The 21,639-nt window shown below is 36.6% G+C and overlaps 2 protein-coding genes across 3 annotated transcripts; one reads left to right on the forward strand and one right to left on the reverse strand.

The window, feature by feature from the left end:
• Positions 1-6,958: 6,958 nt before the first annotated feature.
• LOC117101829 lies at positions 6,959-17,452 on the reverse strand. The gene is made up of 10 exons (XM_033241930.1): positions 17,301-17,452; positions 16,328-16,640; positions 13,081-13,215; positions 12,752-12,885; positions 12,213-12,306; positions 11,462-11,567; positions 10,983-11,038; positions 10,358-10,581; positions 9,595-9,901; positions 6,959-8,415 (listed from the first exon to the last, which is right to left on the reverse strand). The coding sequence occupies exons 2-10, from the start codon at positions 16,626-16,628 to the stop codon at positions 7,208-7,210; spliced, it is 2,565 nt and encodes an 854-aa protein (XP_033097821.1). The 5' UTR covers positions 16,629-16,640; positions 17,301-17,452; the 3' UTR covers positions 6,959-7,207.
• A 32-nt stretch (positions 17,453-17,484) lies between these two features.
• LOC117101830 (putative tRNA (cytidine(32)/guanosine(34)-2'-O)-methyltransferase) lies at positions 17,485-21,543 on the forward strand. Of its 2 annotated transcripts, none has more exons than XM_033241932.1 (10): positions 17,485-17,759; positions 18,244-18,314; positions 18,723-18,821; positions 19,018-19,096; positions 19,430-19,482; positions 19,840-19,893; positions 20,068-20,170; positions 20,276-20,359; positions 20,491-20,594; positions 20,928-21,543. In XM_033241932.1, exons 1-10 carry the CDS (start codon positions 17,639-17,641, stop codon positions 21,156-21,158), a joined length of 999 nt encoding a protein of 332 aa, XP_033097823.1. In that variant the 5' UTR covers positions 17,485-17,638; the 3' UTR covers positions 21,159-21,543. The 2 variants fall into 2 exon arrangements, with proteins under 2 accessions (XP_033097823.1, XP_033097822.1); XM_033241931.1 differs by having other exon boundaries at positions 18,244-18,313; positions 18,719-18,821.
• The last annotated feature ends 96 nt before the right edge of the window (positions 21,544-21,639 follow it).

Raw genomic sequence — 21,639 nt, forward strand, 5'->3', positions numbered from 1 at the left:
ATGTGTATAAGAGACAGATATAATATATATCATAATATATATATATCATTATATATTGAGAAAACAATGTAATGAAATAAATAAATTTTCACTTTCTTCTCGGAGTTTTATTATAAAACCTAAATAACGAATTTTATATTTTTTGTCTGAACTTACGTATTCTTTTTTTCACGTTTAGGTTTGACATCTCTTATCAACAAGGCCTATAACCATCACAGCCTTGGCGCCAGATCTTTTTAGAGAGTGCTTACTTGTTTTTCTTACGTGACTTTCGAACTAAATTTCTCTGGATAGTTAAGACAATTAGTGCAATGAGGTGGTATCTTCTTGGTGTCCATCTTAGTCTCATCTCTGTATAACACCTCAGACTAGATTTTCTCCGCAGAAAATTGACAACAAAAGCTTGATTTCTTTTGGAATTTAATAATATAATAGGGTGATGATGTCGTGATTCGCAAAATATTTTCGACAGGGGCATTCATTGCGATTTTAAACAAATGCTATAGGTGATTGTCATAGGCCCTTATGTGAAAATGAATAGTTATAAATATCATTCTAAACTAGAAAACATGGTGAATACATACCTCCACTCTAACGAACGTATCACATATTAATTACAAGACCGCCTTTGGACAACACAGAATAAGGTATAGGATATTATAAGACTACTATTTGTTCTATAAATACTTCAGTATATAGGCAAATGGTACGGTAGTTATTTTACGATTAGGATGGGTAGTAGTTCCATATGTTAATAATTTTTCATCATGTATGAATATGGAAATATAATAATTATGAGTTCACTTATTGGCTGTGATTTGAATATGTCGTCTCAATTGTTCACGCACACTTTTAAAGAGAATCACGATGTTACTCTCGCTTTAAACAAGAAAAAGCTGAGTTGTCATCGAAAAGATCAAGTGGTAAGGATTCTCCTGAGGACTACTTGACTTGATAACACCCTGTAACCTACACGCATCATTCACACTCTCTTGGGCCCGAGGTAAAGTAGTGTGTTTGAGCAGAGTAAACGTATGAAACGCCAGGGCGGACATAAACACATTGAGTTCACAAACCTACCGTACCCATCGAGGTCACATCTACTCACCGAGTTTACTTAACTACCCATCGACATTATGTATAACTACCAATCAAGTCGACATAACTACCAACATTGAGGTGACATAACTACCCATCGAATAGACATAACTACCCATCGAGATTACATAACTACCCATCGAGTTCATACATAACTCCCTATCGAGTTTACACATATCTATCCATCGAGTTTGTGACCTAACTCTGTTCCAGTTGTATGGCATGGTCCAGTACGGTTGATGAACAAGCAATAGCGAAGACAAACCTCAAACCCTCTTCAACCCTACCCTCCCATGGGGGCTCCTATCGTAAGCTCCGACGTTAATCACCACATTAATGCTGATTACATAGGCACATCTGAACAACGTCGAATTTCTAAATTTGGATAATAGTAAAATATAAAGACAAACCCTAAACCTGGTGGTAATGCTATATCATAGGCTTTATAAAGTTTGAACGTTAAAGAACAGAAAAGCGAAAAAAAAATCCCACTCTCGAGAATCAAACCCGATACTTTCTTCGTACAGGCCTTAAACAACTGGGCCACTGGGCGTCGATTAGAAAAAAAGTTCTTAAATTCTTACACATATATTGAACAACGCTAGTTCCCAATGCATTGCAAGTAACAGATATCAATAATTTGATACGCTCTCATCTTAATTAAGAGATCTCTGAAAGATTTACCTCTGCACCGTTTTGCCATATAGGTCTGTTAGTTTATTATCGCCCTATTTTAATCAATTTTGTTTCGTATCACTTGTTGCCGTTTCATTACTGTTCATCATTTCATAGACTGAGTAGGCCTACACCTTTAAATTTTGTTAATCCAAACTTTCTTGGTAAAACCACAGACCATGGAATACGGATACATGTTCTGAGTGTTGCATATCGGTATTGCAAATTAAATAATATAAACTTTAACTTGATGCATGAGGCACAGTGACCAATTAAGAACGTTATATTATATATACATATATACCTATAGCTGCAGAATGGACTATTAGGCCATTGAAACATATTTTATGTATCTATTAAAATTGATTCGTTGGTCAATATTCGTCTTTAAATTTTATATGAAATATAGGCCTTAATTTCCATTACTCGGCGTACTTAAACTGTAAATCTTATAACTGATTCATAGCTCAGAGGACGGGAAGAAGTATTGCTTAATTGTCCTTGTAAACCAAGAGAAGTTTTATCACTCACGTATTCTACATCATTTTCACGCTTTATTTCCGGAGTCTTAGGAAAGTTATTTTGGGGTGGACGGGTGGCGTGAGAAACAACATAATTTATTTTAATTACACGTCAGAGAAATATGATATCTGTCAAAATTGTATTCCCGTGTGTTTCCCGTATATTCGTCATTCATTTTGAAAATGTATATTCAGCCAATCAGAAGATGGAGAGCTCATAGATAATGAGCAATTTATTCTTAGATTGGCTGTAGTGTGTCATGGCACTAAGCAAAGATATTACATCAAAACACGGGGAGATTCTTTTAAATTAAACCAATGATAGGCCTATCACATTATTAGAGGCCTACCAGTACCGTATATCAAGAGAAATTATTAATAAAAATATGAATTATTTATTTTATGAGTATAAAACTGAGAAATATGGCAGCAAGAAAGAATATGTAATTGAAAGTGCAATATCAAAATACTTTTTAAATATCTTACATTATGCACTGTGTAGGCCTATTATAAATAAAACAAGAATCTTAAAACAAAGAAATATTTTATTTTATGAGTATACAACAGGGAAATATGGCAGCAAGAAAGAATATTTAATTGCAAGTGCAATATCAAAATACTACTGTAATATTCATATTATTTAAATATCTTACATTATGCAATGTGTAGGCCTATTATAAATAAAACAAGAATCTTAAAACAAAGACCTTAAGTAATTAAATAGAAAACATAGATTAATATATATAGGCCTATATACACTTTATTTATAAGAACCAGTATCATTTTGCCCAGGCTCCGTATTCGCATTTCTGGCGATTTCAGGCTCAAAATGTTCTCATTTTGTTCTTATTTTTACACACTTTTCAAACATACAAAATCATCATTGTACAGCAGTATATACTGTACTAGGCTATAGAATTTATTTCATAGTTAAGTGTATCATGTGTGTAGGCCTGTGTGTGCATGTTACAATTGTAGGAATAATATATGTCCATTCGTTTATATTTTTTATAGGCCCTATAGGCCCATATTACATGTAACTATTGTTGGCACCATAGACCATAGAGATCTGAGAATAGATAAAGGTAAGCCGCCTATGAGTTGTGAGCAACTTTTCATGTTGGTAATAGTCGAAGTCATTTAATTATGATTGGGTACCGGTAATATGGCGGACTTCATCAACTAAGTTTTAATGCTATCCGGAACACTGCAATGAATAAGGAAAGGAAAAGTAGATGTAATAACCCACCAACCCATTTACGATGATCTGGGTTTTTAACCATTTTTAAAAGTATGCGTAATAAAATCTTATTAATTTTACAAAAAAAAAAAAAAAAACTAAAAGCACCATGGTCATTATTTCTCCAGCCTTGACCAATCACATCGACGGGATGTTAGTACTTGAGATCGCTTAGCGTATTAATCCGCTTATAAGCAAGAACATAACAACCTGGCTTAGTCTATACACTCTTTAGCTTTGAGGTGGATTTTTTGCGCAAACGCCTCGCGGGTCATCATCCGATACGAGCGTCATCCGAAGTGATATCGAGTGAATCATACAAAATAAACTACAACCATGGTCGCGGGTATTATCTACCGGATTATCAATAAAATTGAACGTTTATCAAGTATAATTATGACTAACTTGCAGCGTCCTAATTGAGATGTGTATTAACAAGTTTTCACTAGTTGTAGATTACTTTGACGATGTGCGTCTTGATGTCGCGCGAGGCACGGATAGGGCGATATTTTGATGACAGACTGCCAAACCATTAGAATGACATTCAGCCCCACTTGGTATTACCGGTCATCGTATTCTTCTTAGGACTAGCAGCGAGTCTCGTGGAACGGCCACTGGCATTTTAGTGAGCTTGTGGAACCTCCTCCCCCTTTTTTTTACACGCAACCCTCACGTTTTTGCATCACTAATCAAAAGCGTGCACTAGAATTTGCATTGATTACAGTTATGGTGAAATTTAATGATTTAGTTTGAATTACCCTTATTATTAATAATAATATTAAATTTATCGATAAGCATATCACGACAATTCTCACGTTTCTAATGAAGTTGCCACATTTTCCCCTAAGGTCACGGGAAGGGCGACAAAATGTCAAGGTGTTCTCTATGGTATTTTTTTACTATGATTTTGATTTGATTAATTTTTATTGTTCCGGTGGCCAGAGACTCGACGCCCTCCCAACTAAAAACAAACACGTAAAGATAAATCTTGTCCTGGACTCGATAATTCCTGTCTAATTGCAGGAGTTGATCCAAACATTCACGGTCACTGTGGGGCTGTCTGATAATCAATGGATTTTATCACTGTAATGTGTCAGGATTTGGTGACTCACTTGGTCGATACGTCATCTACAGGTAATGTCAAAGTGACGTCATAAAAAATCTGTTATAGCGCAATAAGACTGCTGAGATATAGTCCTATAGAGTGCGTTATATATCAAAGAGGTGAAAAAAGTACAGTACTTATTTATTATTCTACTTATTCAAAGTTTCTGAACATAGAGGACGCATGTTCAATGCATGTACGTTGCTAATCACTAAAGTTTGTCTTTAAAGTGGCTCCTTTCAGACTTGTTTTCTCGGCCCTAATCCCAACCTCAGACTGATAATAGTCTCTGATCATAATCGTGCTGCATCGTCACAATCAAGCTTTCTACAGCACTGGACGGAGGTAAAATGCTGATCGATAGCCTGAAGTCAAATTAAGTGTTCTGCGCATGCGACGACGTTGAGTTTTCGTACGCGGACATTCTGCGATTTGGCATCCGAACCGAATCTTTAATTGTTGTGCGGAGAACGCGAACGGTCAATGAGAAGTGAATCCCTCATAGGGTCTCGTCGTCTTGCATGCAATAGAAAACTAAATAAATAAATAACATATCAATAAACAAATAAGATAGTGAAGTGCGTAATTTTAATTTATTAACTACTAGGCCTATTACAATACGCTCAATAACAATTTACATCCACTTTTTAACATGTTTTGTCGCACATAGACTAGCTGCTAAAGTTCAACTTTGACATCGCCGTCGTTCACGTAGTCATCACGGTGTTAAATTGTATCGACTTTCACGGGGATTGCGTAGCCTACACGTACATCGCACACACCGAAGTGAGCAGGCGCAATCCAAAGCGATATTATTCCGCTGAATTAAGCGATCTAATTGAATTCCAGGAGCCGGCCCACGAGTATTCATCGGGAAGTCGATTCTTAGGAGAAAATGTTGGAAATTGTGTAGAAAATCTCAGAGCCGGAAACAAGATGAAGGATGTCAACTTTAGAAACATCAGGTGAACATAATCTAATAATAAGTGGTGCACAGAAAAAAAGATTCTTCCGCCCTAATGGGTTCTCGTGGGATAAACAGTGTAGCTTCATCTAATAGACACTAACACTAAAACAGCGAGCAGTAGTGACTCACTTAATCTGCGTACTGGAACATGCTATGACGCGTAAGTACTCAAGTCCCAAAGTTATCTAATAGCAGTGAGATGCGTGGCAGAACGCGTGCGCACACGTATGTACATTTGAGTCACTTTGACAGTAAAACTCATTTTATGATCAAGTTTCGTCTAAATGAACGGTTATCAGTAATATACCACCTTAGTACAATTTAATTACCGTATATAACATTATCGCTAATATAACATTTGTTGCTTTAAAGGTTGAGACTGATACAATTTAATTATCACGCTTTATCTACATGGTATACTTAGAGTTAGAACTATATTATATACATATTCAACACTGTTTGAAACGTCTTTCATACATATACAAGTAATTGTTTAGATTCTAAACATGCATGAATACGTTAAAAGAAATTGAAATAAAATTATCGGTTTTTAATTTGTACATTATACTATATTAAATATATATACTGTACGGTAATGTATATATATAATATATATATAATATTTTGATAACCTCCTATATTCATACAGTACAAGCGCCTCCTCTTTGACCGATGCCGATTCTAATATCGAACATCTTCTACAAATTGACTATATTATTAGTTTTCTGGAGCAATCTATCCCATGGTAATTGTTAAAAATGAAAGAAATAAGAATTTGATAGCAACGAGACCCTGTTATAAATCAAACAAAGTAAATGTGATTTGTTCGTGCGATTGGCAGAGCACTCTCATCTTCACCTACCCTTGGGAACAACTTACTGCTTTTCATTTCAAAAAATGCTTTGTCATGTACCAGCCTAATGTTGTCAATATGCGCTATTACAGCCCTTCGCTAGTTTTTCGTCTGCAAGGCCATGGAACTCCGTGGAAAATCTATGCATTTGACTGGAAGGGCTTCGACTTATATTTATACTTTAAGGCGACTTTCCCACGATCGGTCGGTCCACATGTAAACAATTCATTCATGTAGAAAAGGAGGTATTCACCTTGCAACAAACTATCAACCGGCATATAGATTGATTCTTACTAGAGCAGTTTAGACACAATGATTGGCGGACGCGCAAGGCTAGTAGCATTGCTTGCGTTTGCTAGATTACTCTAGTGTGAACCCATACTAAATCTCCTTAAGCTCTGTCCACACTCAAATTTTATGTGACAAATTTGTGTGATGTGTCTACACATGGGCATGAAGAGGCAAACTTTTATGAGAAAAGACTAAAATAGACATAACAGAAGTTTTGAATATCATGTTTATTATCATAAACAATAAATACAAGCATTTAATACAGTCAATAGTCAAAGTTCAGAAACATTTTGGAAAGTTCAAACATTCAATGTCATACTTTTAGTACTAAAACATAATATTCTTTTCGTGTTATGTTACATTTTTTCGTGATGCATGTTCACATTTCAATAATTATTGTAAAATTATTAAATTCTCAAAAAAATTGTGATTCATATTATTGTTTACAGTTATATTACTATTTGTCCCCATTACTGTACTTATTATTATTCCTATCACTTGGAGTTTTTCTGTATCTACTACTTTTTTTGCCTTTCCAATTATTTGTCTCCTTAAAATCTTGATGCTCATTTGTGTACCCATCATTCCCATGTTTGTACCTAAAATCGTTACCCTGTTTCTTATTTTCACATGGTTTACACTTGTAAGTTTTTCTTCTAGCACCTTGTTCTACAAATTGATTATCAACGTCCTGAGCAGTGTGACTACCATTGGCTTGGGCAGTCTGACCACCATTGTCCTGGGCAGTGTTGCTTTCATTGATCTGGGCAGTGTTACCATCATTTGCTTGACCAGTGTGGCCATTATTGTCCTGGGCAGTGTGATCATTATTGGTCTGGACAGTGTGACCATCATTGTCCCAGGCAGGTTGGCCATCATTGTACTGGGCAGTATGATCACCATTGATCTGGGCAGTGTGACCATCATTGGCTCGGGCAGTATGGCCATCGATGGCTTGGGCAGTGTGACCTTCATTGGATTTGGCAGTGTCACCTTCATTGGCCTTGGCAATGTGACCACCATTGATCTGGGCAGTATGACCAGAAAAAACCTTCTCAAAAGAATGTCCACTCTTCACATGCAATATGCTGTCCTTTGAAGGATACTTTTGTCCACAATTATTGGCTTGTTGTTGCTGATGTTGAGATCTACCTCTTCTGTTATTCTTCTTCCTGATTTCACTATTTTGCTGCATGTGCCTTCCCTTTTTAAGTTTAATAAATTGCTTTTGGTTCTTGTATTCTGCACTGACACTTTCTTGGCGAATTTGATCACAAGGTACAAGTGGTCTGTGCCTGATTTCATCACTGTCGTAACTAAAGGAGGCAAAAGGTTGTCTGGCTCCAAGAGGTATTGGTAACAGTGGAGAGGGAGCCTCTCTGGCACCAGTTGGTGTTGGTAGCAGTGGGGAAGGAGCCTCTCTGGCACCAAGTGGTGTTGGTAGTAATGGTGCAGGAGGTTCTCTGGCACAAAGTGGCATTGGTAGCAGTGGTGCAGAAGGTGCTCTGGCATCAAGTGGTGTTGGTAGTAGTGGTGGAGGAGGTTCTCTGCCACCAAATGGTGTTGGTGGCAGTGCCTCCCTTCCAAAATCATCAACGGTTTCACACTGCCAGTCTTGTTCTGGATCTTGCCACTCAGGTAAATAAGTGTTTTCATCTACCGTATCTAAAATCAAAGACATTGATAGCTTATCAACTAAAGAAAATACTGCACTTGTAAAAGCAAACTCTTACTGTGTTGTCTGCAACTGTCAACAGCGAATCTGTCCACACTCTGTGTTATTGTTTTTCAAAAGCAAGAGTCAATCTTCTGATTGTCTGAGCAGATCATTGCTGAAAACAATTGCTGATCAAACAATTGCTGATCATTGCTGAAAACAATCAGTTGAGCCCACCTTGTGACATTCTTCATAGAACTGCATTGGTCCATCATCGGCAACACTGTGTGAATCTACCTTAAAACAACATATTTACGTCTTAGTACTACGAACTAGGAAAAGTGAGCTTGGCACCTTGGAAGCTGTGGCAGCAACTGCTCTCTCTAACTTATAGCACCAATATTAAGTGAGCTTGGCACCTTGGAAGCTGTGGCAGCAACTGCTCTCTCTAACTTATAGCACCAATATTAATAATATCAGTCCCTTACTTATGTGCTTCAAATTCAGATTCAATTTCGTTTGTCCAATATGGAAATGACCTCAGTCATTGGAATAAATCTATAAAATACATACTCACTGAATAATACATACTCACTGAATAATATTTTATAATGTTAATAATATTAATAATATTGTCGCTCACATCACGAACTAACACAATCGAAGTAGATTGTGTTAGTTCGTGAAATCACAGTAGCGCGTCAAAACGAGCGCGTATTGGTTGTCAAGCAATTTTGTATTCTTTAGATCCTGTCTCTTATACACATCTTATTCTTTACCACACAAAAAGTCCTTAACGACAACAGCGCGTATTTTGACGCGCTTTTTTGATTTCACGAACTAACACAATCTACTTTGATTGTGTTAGTTCGTGATGTGAGCGACGATATGTTGATAATATTTTAAAATGTTGCACCTAGAAATCAGTAGATTGGCTTCAACATATAATGTATCCACATACACCTTTCAAGTATCCACTTTTTAGTGGAAGAAGACAATGTAAAGAAAGTGCTTTGCTAAATTATCATAAACTGAGAGAAGAGAACACTTTTCAAACTGTAGTATTGGTGGACTTTTCTACATTGATTTTCACAGGCATCAGGCCTACTTCATCACAGCTAGGTATGTAGCACACATAAAAATTGACACAAAAAATAAAATACACAAGTTAATAGGAAGAAACTTACATATTCTTTCTGCCGATAAATCAATACTGTTCCAGAATTCTGGTGGCAGATTCCAACACTTCTGGTCTCCACACGTCATAGCAGAAGAGCTCAACTGCAGCTGGAATTTGGTAAAGCTCTCCATGATATCTTTTAAGCCCTCAGCCTGGCTAGCTTCTGTAGCATCATCAAAGTTAAAACCAGAACCACCCAAAGGAAAGATTGGGGGAAGAACATTGGCAACATGGCGACTGAACTTCCGTCCACGGGCGTTAGTTTGACATGTCCACTCCTGTGGTTGCATATTCTCCTTTAACTTCACAGCATACTGAAAGAGTGTTTAATCTAGTGTTTAGTCTAATACAGTAGTCTTTAGTCTAGTATAGTATTTCTACTCAAGTCCTGTATTGTTTATTGTTAAGTCGAATGTTAAGTCCAGTGTTTAGACTTACATTTAATCCAGTACTGTACATATTTTGTACATAGTTAATCTAGTATTTAATTTAGTCTTGCATTTAGTCAAGTGATTTAAGTGTTTCATCTGGTATTAGTCTAGTGTTAAGCCTATAACAGTTTAGTCTATTATGGTTTTCATTTATAGACAGTTTAATAGAATACTTATGGATGGAAGATAAAGTGAGTAATGATTCTAATTCAGGGTTCAGACTTCAAATCCCAGGAACAGCTAAACTGTTTAATTTATTATTACATCATTAATTTCTATGTTAAATTTAATTCAGTTACAAGTCAGGGGGTTATACATCTTTAGAACAAATTTAAGTACCTCTTTGGTACCAACTTGGTGAATTCCTTTGCTATAAAAATGTGTCATCAGCTTTGATGCAGTTACCCCCTTCATGCTGAGGTCAACCAGTTCCTGTCTGAAATGATGGGGCTCAGTGCATTCCCTGTATAGTGCTTTCAGGCTGTCCAAGTCTAAACCATTTCGTACAAGCAACCTGATTGTAAATTTCCTCTGAGCACCGGAGATGGAAGCTGGTAAATTTTCTGAGAAAACAAATACAGTTATTGTATGATGGATTTATTGCCACTGTAGATTCTTCTCTTCTTCCAGTAAACTGCACAAGCTAAATCCTGAGCACTATGACAGTTGGTGTCTATGTATGTTGGGAGGCTATGTGATTGTGATTGTATTGATGTTGATAGTGTATTTTGTGTTGAAAACAAATCTGAGCTGAACTATCCTAAGTAGTGATTTAAAAAAAACAAACCCAAAACCTAATCCTTAAACTAAGCATGACTGGCTTTCATCTCCAAAAAACTTACCACCCCCTTCATCTCCAAAAAACTCACCACCCCCCCACCCACACCCACCCTTTGACAGCTATAAGACCGATATTCAAAAAGAAAAAAACTTGAAGAATATAAAGCCTATTACATTGATTTACCTTCCAATTCTCTTTTTATTTTATTTGCATACTTCTTATACTCAAAGTACTCAATCCTGGAGAAGAAACAAATAATATTGACATAATAAAAAAAGAATAGAAATAAAATCTAATTTTTTAATGAAAAATGTTAGCTATACTTCTTTTTAAAGCCAGGCTCTGGAGGAAAGAATTTTTTTTATATGTTGTACAACAGACACAAAAAGGGGTTTTGAAGAAAAAATACTAGGACACATAATGATATACAGATTTTTGAACATTTAAAAACTGGGAGAGAAAGGGAGTAACCAATATTTTTTCCATCTTTTTCTTTCCGTTTTTAAATATTCAAAAATCTGCATGTCATTTCCAAGTTTTTGTGTCTCAGAAAAATCAGTTGTACACCATATCAGAAAATGTTCTTCTTCAGGAGCCTAGCTTAAAATGTTTAGGTTTAGTGTGTGTTGAACAAAAAGTGATTATTATTTGTAGCAGCTTACCATTCTGCGGTAGTGTATATTGGAATATCCTGCAGGAAACCAAACAGAGGTGTCTGGGAAAACAATCTCAGTGTCTCCTCTGCATCATTTTGGGCACGATGGAATGCTAGAATATAAATACTATAAGATTTTACTGATATAAAATTTGACGAACCAAAATACATAAAGTTGTATGTTTATTAGAACATGGTAGGGATGGTGCCTGGCCTGGGCCTAGTTGTCGGGTAAACCTGGCTAAGCCTAGTTGTCACAATAAAATCAATCGGTCGGATTTGGCCAGACATTGCCATTTTTCAGGTATTTACTGTAGATGTGACATTACCTGAATTTTTCTGTCTCAGCTCTAATCATGGAGGCACTTTGAAAGCACTTAAACATGTTAAATGGTAAGTGATGCAATCAAGATTAACGATTTAATCATCTCTTCCAAAAGATGGTGTTTATAGGGACAATTATGTCAACCCTCCAGCTGAAACTCAAGAAGAACAGCAATGGAATTGGACCAGTGACCTGGTATCCACATGGTTTAGTGAATGTACAGCTGCTTTCAGGTGATTAGCAAACATATTGAACCTGCATTTTTAGTATATAAAATAAGCATGTCTAATACCACAGATATCACCTAATGTCAAGTTTTTATATTTGAAACAAAGTGTCTTAGCTCTATTTAAATTTTTCAGGAGAATCTTTTTTTATAACGAGATATCATCCATTGCAAAATAAGATTACAAATCCAAGTATTTATCCATACCTTTATCATTATGAGGTCCGAACCATTGCTGTATCAAATTATTTATACCCAGCGATCCACAATTGACCAACAGAGGATGCTTTGCTGTTTGATACTATACATGTGAAGGCAGAGAAAAAAAAATATTTATAAACTGTTTTTAACTCTTCTACAGTCTCTACATTTAAAGTCATCATTAGTTCTTAAATAATTGAAGGCATATTCCACACCATCAGACTGCAGCTACCTATACAGTACAATGTAGTACTACTCTAATACCAGGAGAAATTAATTACTATTTTCTATGTTGTATATAAAAGTATATACAACATTAATAAGGAGATATAAAAAACACCAGCTTTCTTGATGAATGCAAGCATTTACCTATGCACTGTGCCTTGTTAGGGATTAGAGGATGATTAGTATGATGATGACGTATCGAGAATTCCTACAAATTTTATAACTACTGTATTTGTATGTGTCTACCTGAGTTGTGAAATCTCCTAGACAAAACTACATAGACAAAAGACAATTTTAAATAACATAACTGCGGACTGTACCATTTCAAGATAAGGGAATGTATCTGCAAAATGCAGGTTTAGTTCCTCAAGTCTTTGGAAGGATATCCCTGTTCTTTCCAGTTGACTAAACAACAACAGATAGTCAAATCCTTCTCCACCATGACAAAGTAAAACTGTAAAGAAACAAATTAAAAAATAGTATACTCTTTAAAAAGTGATAGATCATCATATGCCCATGTGAAAATAGCATATTAATGTACATCACGATGCTTAAAGTTTTAAGGGGATGAAAACTACAATAACACATTACAATTACAAATGGCATCAGAATAAAAATTTTAAAAAAAAAGCAATCTTGTACACTGTACCTGGAAAAAGGGAAAGATTCATGTACTGAGAAGCCGTAGATACTGACTTCTTTATCCAATCCAACAGCTTATTCATAACCACCTTGAAAGTTGGTTGGTTCTTTAGTAGTTTTTTACTAAATCCATGCTGCTTTGCTGCAGGCAAAATCCATAGCGAGTTAATTCATCAAATTGTTATCATCATTAATATCATCATTATCAACAACAGCATCTTTGCCTACAGTGATCATTTAGACCTGCGTTCCGCAACCTTTTTAGCCCGCGACCCAAATCCGAGTACTTAACACTCAGCCGCGACACACTAACCTCAGATCAAATTATCCTGAAAATCTCGACCAAAGTAATAAATATAATGTTATTTTTTAGTCAGGTTTTCCTGATTTTAGTCACTAACTTGAGTTTATTATTTCCTTACATTATTTAATTTAAGTAATTTTGTCTTAATAAAATAATAATGAAATATTTATGTCAATTAAAAGTAAAAAGTATGACAATATATACCTAGTTTTGTAATGACTCTAGTAAATTGTGTGGACAAAAGCTATAAAATAAATTTTAGATAAGTTAGTCTTAAATGTGCTGTTGTCATTTGTAACATATTTCTGTGATGTAATTTTGCTTTTGCGAGGACATAACATCTACATTTCAACCACGTGTGGGAGATAGCTGCATTCACGCCATCACTTAATTTAATTTTATACAAGTGTTTAAAAACATATTCACACAGATAAATAACACTAACACACCAAATATTGTTTATTAAAAACTTTATTTGAAAAGAACAATAAATCGATATTCATCGGAACACAACCTTTCTCATGATGATATATTCATATACTGTATAAGCTTGTTATTGCGATGGTTGACTTTGCTTCTTGGTAGAAAGTTCATCAATTCTGCTTCTGAGAAGTGATAATGCAATCCTCAAGTTGGCACACAAGGCTACTCTTTGCAGTCTGTTCTGATATTTTGACTTGAGATATTTAACAATTGAAAACCCAGCTTCACACATCCACATTGTCATAGTCATTTCCAACTTTTATCCAAAACTTCACCAATTACTCTTGTTTGAAGTCATTGGCAAGTGTCCCATCTGATATTATATAAATCAATTGCTCTGTCAGGATGTTTGGTAAGTTGCACTGCTCAATTTGCACTGCATACAGGTTTCGGATCCACTTATTCTCCTCTCTTGGATCAAATGGAAAGTAATGGTCAAATCTTTCACGAAGATTAGTCATATGCTCCACGACGACGTCCTTGATGTTTGTAGCATCAATATCTCTATCATCATCAGTTTATTGAGGATATCAAACATATCAAGTTGATTGTTGAGTACCCTACTCTTCCATAGCTCCAATTTAGTTTTAAAACCTGCAATCTTGTCATACCTGTACATAACAAAGACATTTTTTGATTCTTTATTGGTCTTTCCCTGGAATGTATGTTGAGTTCATTCAACAGGGTGAAGATATCAGCAATATAAGCCAAGGTGGCGATGACTATGTTGTCTCTGTAATGAATCGCTAAATCAGAATTTGCCTCTTCCAAGAACACTAAGACCTCATCACGAAGTTCATACAACCTTTCCAATGCAGCCCCTCTTGAAAGCCACCGGACAGTAGCAAAATACAATAATGTTGTATGCTTCACCTCTTGCTCTTTCAATATGTCCTCAAACAATCTTGAATTTAATGCACTTTTTCGGAGATAGTTTTCACCGTGACATCCATCACTTCTGACAGCCTCGTCGACATGTCTTTTGCTGCTAATGCCTCACGATGGGAGAAGCAATGGGTCCAACTAGTCTGGGGTGCCACTTCTTGAGTTTCACAACTCCACTGCACCGACCAGTCATATATGCTGCACCATCAGTGCAAACACCAACACAGTCTTTCCATTTGAGGACATGTGATGTGATGTATTTGTTCAGAATGGCAAATATTTCTGTGGCCGTTGTTCTGGTTGGTAACTCATCACATGCAAGTAGGTCTTCCATAAAGTCATCATTATTTTTGCAGTTGTAGCAAATGAAGATCAAAATAAGCGACTTTTTTATTATGTACGTTGACTCGTCTAACTGGATCACATACTTGCTCGACTCTAAGTTGGTGTACAGTTGTTTTTCAATATCCTCACCCATATCAATAATTCGCCTGTGAATGGTGTCGGCGGAAATAGGGATGGTACTAATTTTTGAAGCTGCTGCTTTGCCAAGTACTTCCATACACATCGCTTTTGCGCACGGGAAGATAAGTGTTTCTGAAAGATAAATAATAAATACTTTTTTATAAACAGCACCTGCGATAAGTCATGGTCTGAAATTCTGATACTAAATTACACGATACATGTATGAGAAATAGTCCTACAGGTCTAATAAAGTAGAAGTAAAACAGAATCGTTACCTGCAATTGTGTAAGGTTTTCGATTCTTTTGCGATCTTTTCCGCCACTAGGTAGCTAGCTTTAGTTAATCTTTTTGCTGGAAAAACTGCTGACGCGATCACTGATTTGCTCTTTTCCATTCCTCTTTCTTTCCTTTTGAAAAACTCCTTTGATTTTCTGACATAGTTACCATGTTTCTTCTCGAGGTGAAGGTTTAACTTGTGAGGTTTCAAAGACTCAGTGGCCAACACTTCACCACATATAATACATTGTGGTCGATGTATATAACCTTTATCCACATTTAATGAAAAACCATATTCTATAAACGAATGATTGTATTTTCTTTTAGCAGCATTCTTACTCCCTGAAGTCAATCAGTAGAGTGAAGAACGACAAAATTGGCTTATCAGAACAGGAATTTATTGCACGGTAAATGTCAAGCCAACAAACTACTCTGTAACGCTCACATGCATCGGGGTTTGGTCGTCGGCATTCTATTGTCGGCACTTTGTTGGCATATATTTTTTTTTATCTGAAACAATTGCGCAACCCATCAAAATTTTTTTCACGACCCAAACATTGGGTCGCGACCCATAGGTTGCGGAACGCAGATTTAGACATAAAGGTTATTAACAATATTTCCATCAAAATCGACATTATTATCAATATCATTATCGTGCATCATGATCATTGTTGTCATTATCAACACTCAACTACAACTTTACCCACTGTTAATATCAAAGCTTTCAGCATAACTAGCCTCAATATATATCAGGATATTCAAAAACAAAACCAGATGGAAAGATAAAAAAAAAACAATTGACATTAATGATTAGTACATCAAACAAAAAATACACACACACCAAATTTACAGAGATATTTTGAAGTGTGAATTAGACTGTAGAAAAGGGAATCTTCAACATTATCTCTGTACGGCCAACACTTGAGAGCAATCTCCACAATGTCATCTCTGTAGGGTACACCAGACGATGCTTCACAGTCCATGACAAAAAACAATGGCACTGAATCACCATCCATCTCTCCACATGGGTCCTCCTCATTCTCAATGCCATCCACCAGGGCTGCACCTGCTTCCTCATTGTCTTCACTAGGATCGCCAGTAAATGATTTACCATCACTTTTTGGATCTTCTACATTCATCATATAATTCTTGCTCTGTTGATAATGAAAGTAGGAAATATATGTTTTCATCATGATGAAAAATAATGATGGTATGTATGGTATCACACACTATTGAATTCAACCTAAGTTTTTTTTATGAATACTAGGCTTTGCCAAATCAGTGGGTGCTCTCTTTTTATGTTGCCAAGACATTCAATATGTCTACAGGTTCCTTGTGCAAAACAATGACCTGTACTTCATGTACAGCACTGACTCACTTAATTGCCTCATCCTCTCTAGGCATGATTTAATAAATACTAGAATTATTACTGTCATGAAGTACGAATTTTAACTCCGGGCATACCTAAATATGCCCGGAGTTTAATTTTTAAAACTTAAGCGTGCTGCACTGGTACATAAACACAGGTGTTTCGTTCTGCTAGCCTGATGGATGTATTAGGAGAGATAGAGACCTGAGGTAGACCTCTAGCTAGGCAAGGCAAGTATAGTAAATTTAGTAAAATAGTAGGCCCCGCGGGCTCTCTAGCTAGCAGAATAGTGTGGGGCAGCGGGGGGCAGCTAGCCTAGCTAGCAGGGCCGACTGAACCCGCGGATAAAAACCGACATGGGCCTACAGATTTTCTTGCTCTGCGCATTAAATTTGGTACCGCACCAGTGTAAAAATGCATATAAAATAAAAAGAACTGCACAAACCTTCTTTTTTCACTTATAATCATTACATATTTACGATCAACTTCTTCTACAGTCTCAAGTAAAACTCATTCATCGTGTGTGGTTTGTTTACAAAAACAATAAAATTTATCCCCCTCTACAGTCATCTGCTCTGAAAAGATTATTAGTCTGTTTGCAATCGCTGTGTTTTGCAAACTGTTTCCCAACGCCGAATCGCCAGCAGCCCAGCCTAGCCGCACGTCTGCAGCAGCAGGATCAGTCTAGGTCCACTAGGTCCTGGTCCTAGCAAAGATTCTCCCTAGTCAGCACTGTCGTCGAGAGTGCAAAGCGGCCTACAAATTTTGTAAATAAACTGTACAATGGGTAGATCCTCAAAAGATAAACGTGACATTTATTATCGCCTTGCCAAAGAAGAAGGATGGCGAGCACGAAGCGCGTTCAAATTATTGCAGATTAATGAAGATTTCGATATATTTTCAGGTAGGCGCCGCATAGCCTAGGCCCTAGGCTAGGCCTATAGGCTACGCCTAGCTGTAGGCCCTTACTAGGGGGGCCTAGGCCCTAGGCCTAGTAATAGTACTAGGCTAGTACAGTAGGCTAGGTTTTTAGCCTAAAAATTTAGGTATAGCCTAGGCTAGGCCTAGGGCCCTATCTATAAACACTGTCATCACACACTTACAGAGGTTGGACCTCTCTCTCTCTGGGCCAAGCCAGGCAGGGCCTAGGCTGGTCTGCTTCAAATCAAAGTGATGGATGGAGCCATGTTTTTGCCACCAACTCACCAATTCTGAGGTTTAGTGTAGTAATAGTATACGAACAGAAACAGATCAGATGGTATACTCTTGTATTTCAAACATTATGCAAAGAGTAATCATTCATTCATTCATTTCTGATTTATTGAAAAACATATTGACATAGCAGCATTCCCATCACTAAATTTAGACTAAATACTCCTTTTCATCAGGTGTTACCAAGGCCGTGGATTTATGTGCTGCCCCTGGTAGTTGGAGCCAAGTGTTAAGCCGCAAGCTAAGGTAAAGAGTAATACTAATCTGCACACTCATCAATTTATATAAGATCACCATTATCTTATCTTCCTCATTCTCAACAGTCATTATCATCAACGTCATTATGGAGCTTTCGATTGCACAACAACGCTAGATATAGAACGTAATGACATCACTGAAAGTCCTCTGTCCATGCAAGAATGTTAAGTTCTCATTGCGTGGATTCTAGGATGCAATTTGGCCATATGCAGAGAACATAAGATGCCTGGTAGGAAAGTCACACATGAGTGATTGAATTATGTTCTGGCGTTGTGTTGTTGAACAAATCGGAAGCTCCCTATGGTTTATACAGTACTACTACTTCAGTACATCTACATATCCGATTATGATATTTGGAAAAGTTCAATTCTGAATTGTAGTTTTTCTTTTCAGGGCTAAAGAAGAGACACGAGACCAGGTCAAAATTGTTGCTGTTGACCTCCAAGCAATGGCTCCACTTCCAGGCGTTATTCAGCTTCAGGGTGACATCACAAAGGTAAGTTTATTCAGATTCCAGGGCATGCATCAATCGAACTTTACATTAGTATGAAAAGTTTATGCTAATCTTTTGCAATATTTATGTTAATAAAGCATTATGCAAATTTCTTTAATATAATTCTATGGTATGCTTGCGTAAAATGTAATGTAAAGTATACTGTACAGTTTTATGTAAATTGATTATTTGCATACAGGTGTCAACGGCCAATGAAATTGTCAGTCATTTTGAAGGAGAGAAAGCGGACCTTGTGGTCTGTGATGGAGCACCAGATGGTAAGGATGATTAGCTTATAATAAGAAACATGTATTTCGTTTAGACCTGTATTCAGGATTATGATAATGATTATTAATTATTGAAATTAATATAAAATATTGTGTGAAGGTTTGCATGGCGAAGTAATAATATATATTATTGCTCGCAGTATATCACATAGATAGTTTTGAAAATAACTGTTGTTGGTTGAGAATGTCTCGACGTTTTAATTGAGTTGCTTCAATCATCTTCAAATTACATTCATTCTCTAAATTTAATGCAGTATGTAGGAACAGTAATGACCAAAGACAATGAAAATGGTGTTTAACTTTTGTATTTTTTTTCCCCTGAAGTTACCGGTCTTCATGATATAGACGAGTACATACAAGCACAGCTTCTTCTGGCAGTAAGTATAAAACTTGTAATTGGGCACTGCTAGGAAACGAACATGTTTAAGCTTTGCCTTGCTGAACGCCAATAAAAGTGATGATTACTTTCTTTGCTATTACTAAATGACCATATCCTCTCTGTAGTCATCGGACACCAATCCATTTATCACTAGACATCCTCTGACATCTTTCCTGCTCCTGCCATGTATCCTCTCCGTAGACATCCTTTGCTGCTACCATTGTTCCTGTGAAACCTCAGGATTTTCACTGCCATTTCTCTTCACAATGTTATCGACATCTAACAACTTGTGGTAAACGGTACTGGTAATGCAATACTTATATGGAACTGTCTGTTTTTATATTCTCTTTTCTAGGCTTTGAACATCACAACTCATGTATTAAAATCAGGTGGTACATTTGTTGCCAAGGTAAGATTCAAATCATTTTTGGTAAGGCAGGATTAATTTGTCTGTGGCTATAAAACGTATACACTGGCTGCGATCTATCGAAGAGTAAGACCGCCTGCAGTTACAATGCACTGTATGATTGAATCTCGCAATCATTTGATAACTTGATAGTCCTATAAATTATGTTCTCTCCAGATTTTCCGAGGTAAAGATGTGACGTTACTTTACTCGCAGTTGAAGATCTTCTTCCCGACTGTTACTGTATCAAAACCAAGAAGCAGTAGAAACTCAAGTATAGGTAAGAGATCTAACGGATTCCTTCTATGAAGTCTGTTTGTGATGCTTGGGGCTGTTAAAATGGTCAATTTTCTATTTTAAATATTTATTTCAATTTTCGTTGCAGAATCGTTTGTTGTGTGTCAAGGATACTCGCCACCAAAGGGCTATATTGCAAACATGTCAAACCCTCTACTAGATCACCACTATGGTAAGCAACTACTGTACCCAAGGGATTCATCACTAGGATGGCTAACATTTAAATAATTCATACTAGATTCCATCCTGCTCTTTGATGTAGCAGCATCTACATGAATATTTATTACCTCATTTTATTTGTAGATGTTAATTTCAACTCTTTGACGGGAGTGAATCGTGTTATTGTCCCTTTCCTGGCATGTGGGGATTTGAGTGCCTATGATTCAGACAAGAATTATCCTCTAGAGGTATGTGCAAAGAATTCTAAATGATTATGATAATCAGGGGCAGATCCAGAGATGTCCAAAAAGTTGGCCCTTACCTTAGGGATACAGGGGTAATTCCCCTGCAAATTTTTTGTTTGTTTTCTAGACGCAAGATGAAGGAACTTCTGGGGCGTTTTGGGCGATCAATTATTTCTTAACTTTCAAAAGGTGGGGCATGGCCAGCCCAGGGGTCCTCCTCCTCTAAATCTGCCCCTGATAATGATTATAAATGAGATGGTTAGTAGTCAGAAGGCAATAATGATAATCAATGGTATATTAGCAAATTGAAGTCCAAATTGTTTTTATTATGAACAGCTTGAGCTCGGTGCTGGTTACAAACACATAGCTCCGACCCAGCCACCAATCAACCCGCCCTACAAAACAGCATGCATGCTCAAAAAAAATGACCAGCTTGCAAAGCAGAGTGTAGCAAGTTACTCATCCATACAAGAGCAAGTTTCAGGAGCTTGTAAACATTCTCCTTCAAGCTCATCTACAACTAGTGATGTTAAAAATGAAGATGGGGATGTAGAACCAACGAGTTGATATAATAAGGATCTCAAATTCTTAATTATGGAAATATGAGGCTTGACATGCCAAAACCAGCATACAAAAAAAACCAACATTGACTTAGGTTATTTACTGGAATCAACGCATCGCCAAAGTTATGAGTAAAAGTATTACGGCTTCCCAGTACTAAAGTATACTGCCTCATTCTTATGCTAATTACTACAGTATGCTGGGTTTGGGATGGCAAAGTTGTAAATAGTTGGAGGGTGAAAAAAAAGCCAGTAAACCCTTGCTCAAGATTAGGCCAAAAAATAAGTTTGTTTGCCCTCCTCCACCCTTTTAGCTTTTTTCTTTACAAATTAAATGTGAATTTATCTTTATTTTTTGCCAGATGCCCTACAAATTAGTCTAAAGTTGTTGTCTGATGCAAGATATTGCCATTCTAGGCCTTTGTGGGTTATTTTTATTCCATCTGATGAGTATTTAAAACTTTTTCAACCTGCCCCTATTTATCATT

This window comes from Anneissia japonica, unplaced genomic scaffold, assembly GCF_011630105.1.
Source record: "Anneissia japonica isolate Jap-2015-1 unplaced genomic scaffold, ASM1163010v1 scaffold4988_len2956909_cov206, whole genome shotgun sequence".
Lineage (NCBI taxonomy): Eukaryota > Metazoa > Echinodermata > Crinoidea > Comatulida > Comatulidae > Anneissia > Anneissia japonica.

Excerpts from the sequence above, each read along its gene's own strand:
- LOC117101829 (XM_033241930.1), bottom strand. The coding sequence starts at position 16,628 with ATGATGAATGTAGAAGATCCAAAAAGTGATGGTAAATCATTTACTGGC. Across the intron at positions 13,216-16,327 it reads AAAATATCTCTGTAAATTTG|CAAAGCAGCATGGATTTAGT; the intron begins GTGTGTGTGTAT and ends TTTTGCCTGCAG. Across the intron at positions 9,902-10,357 it reads ACCAAGTTGGTACCAAAGAG|TATGCTGTGAAGTTAAAGGA; the intron begins GTACTTAAATTT and ends ACACTCTTTCAG.
- LOC117101830 (XM_033241931.1), top strand. The coding sequence starts at position 17,639 with ATGGGTAGATCCTCAAAAGATAAACGTGACATTTATTATCGCCTTGCC. Across the intron at positions 17,760-18,243 it reads AGATTTCGATATATTTTCAG|GTGTTACCAAGGCCGTGGAT; the intron begins GTAGGCGCCGCA and ends CCTTTTCATCAG. Across the intron at positions 18,314-18,718 it reads GTGTTAAGCCGCAAGCTAAG|GGCTAAAGAAGAGACACGAG; the intron begins GTAAAGAGTAAT and ends TTTTCTTTTCAG.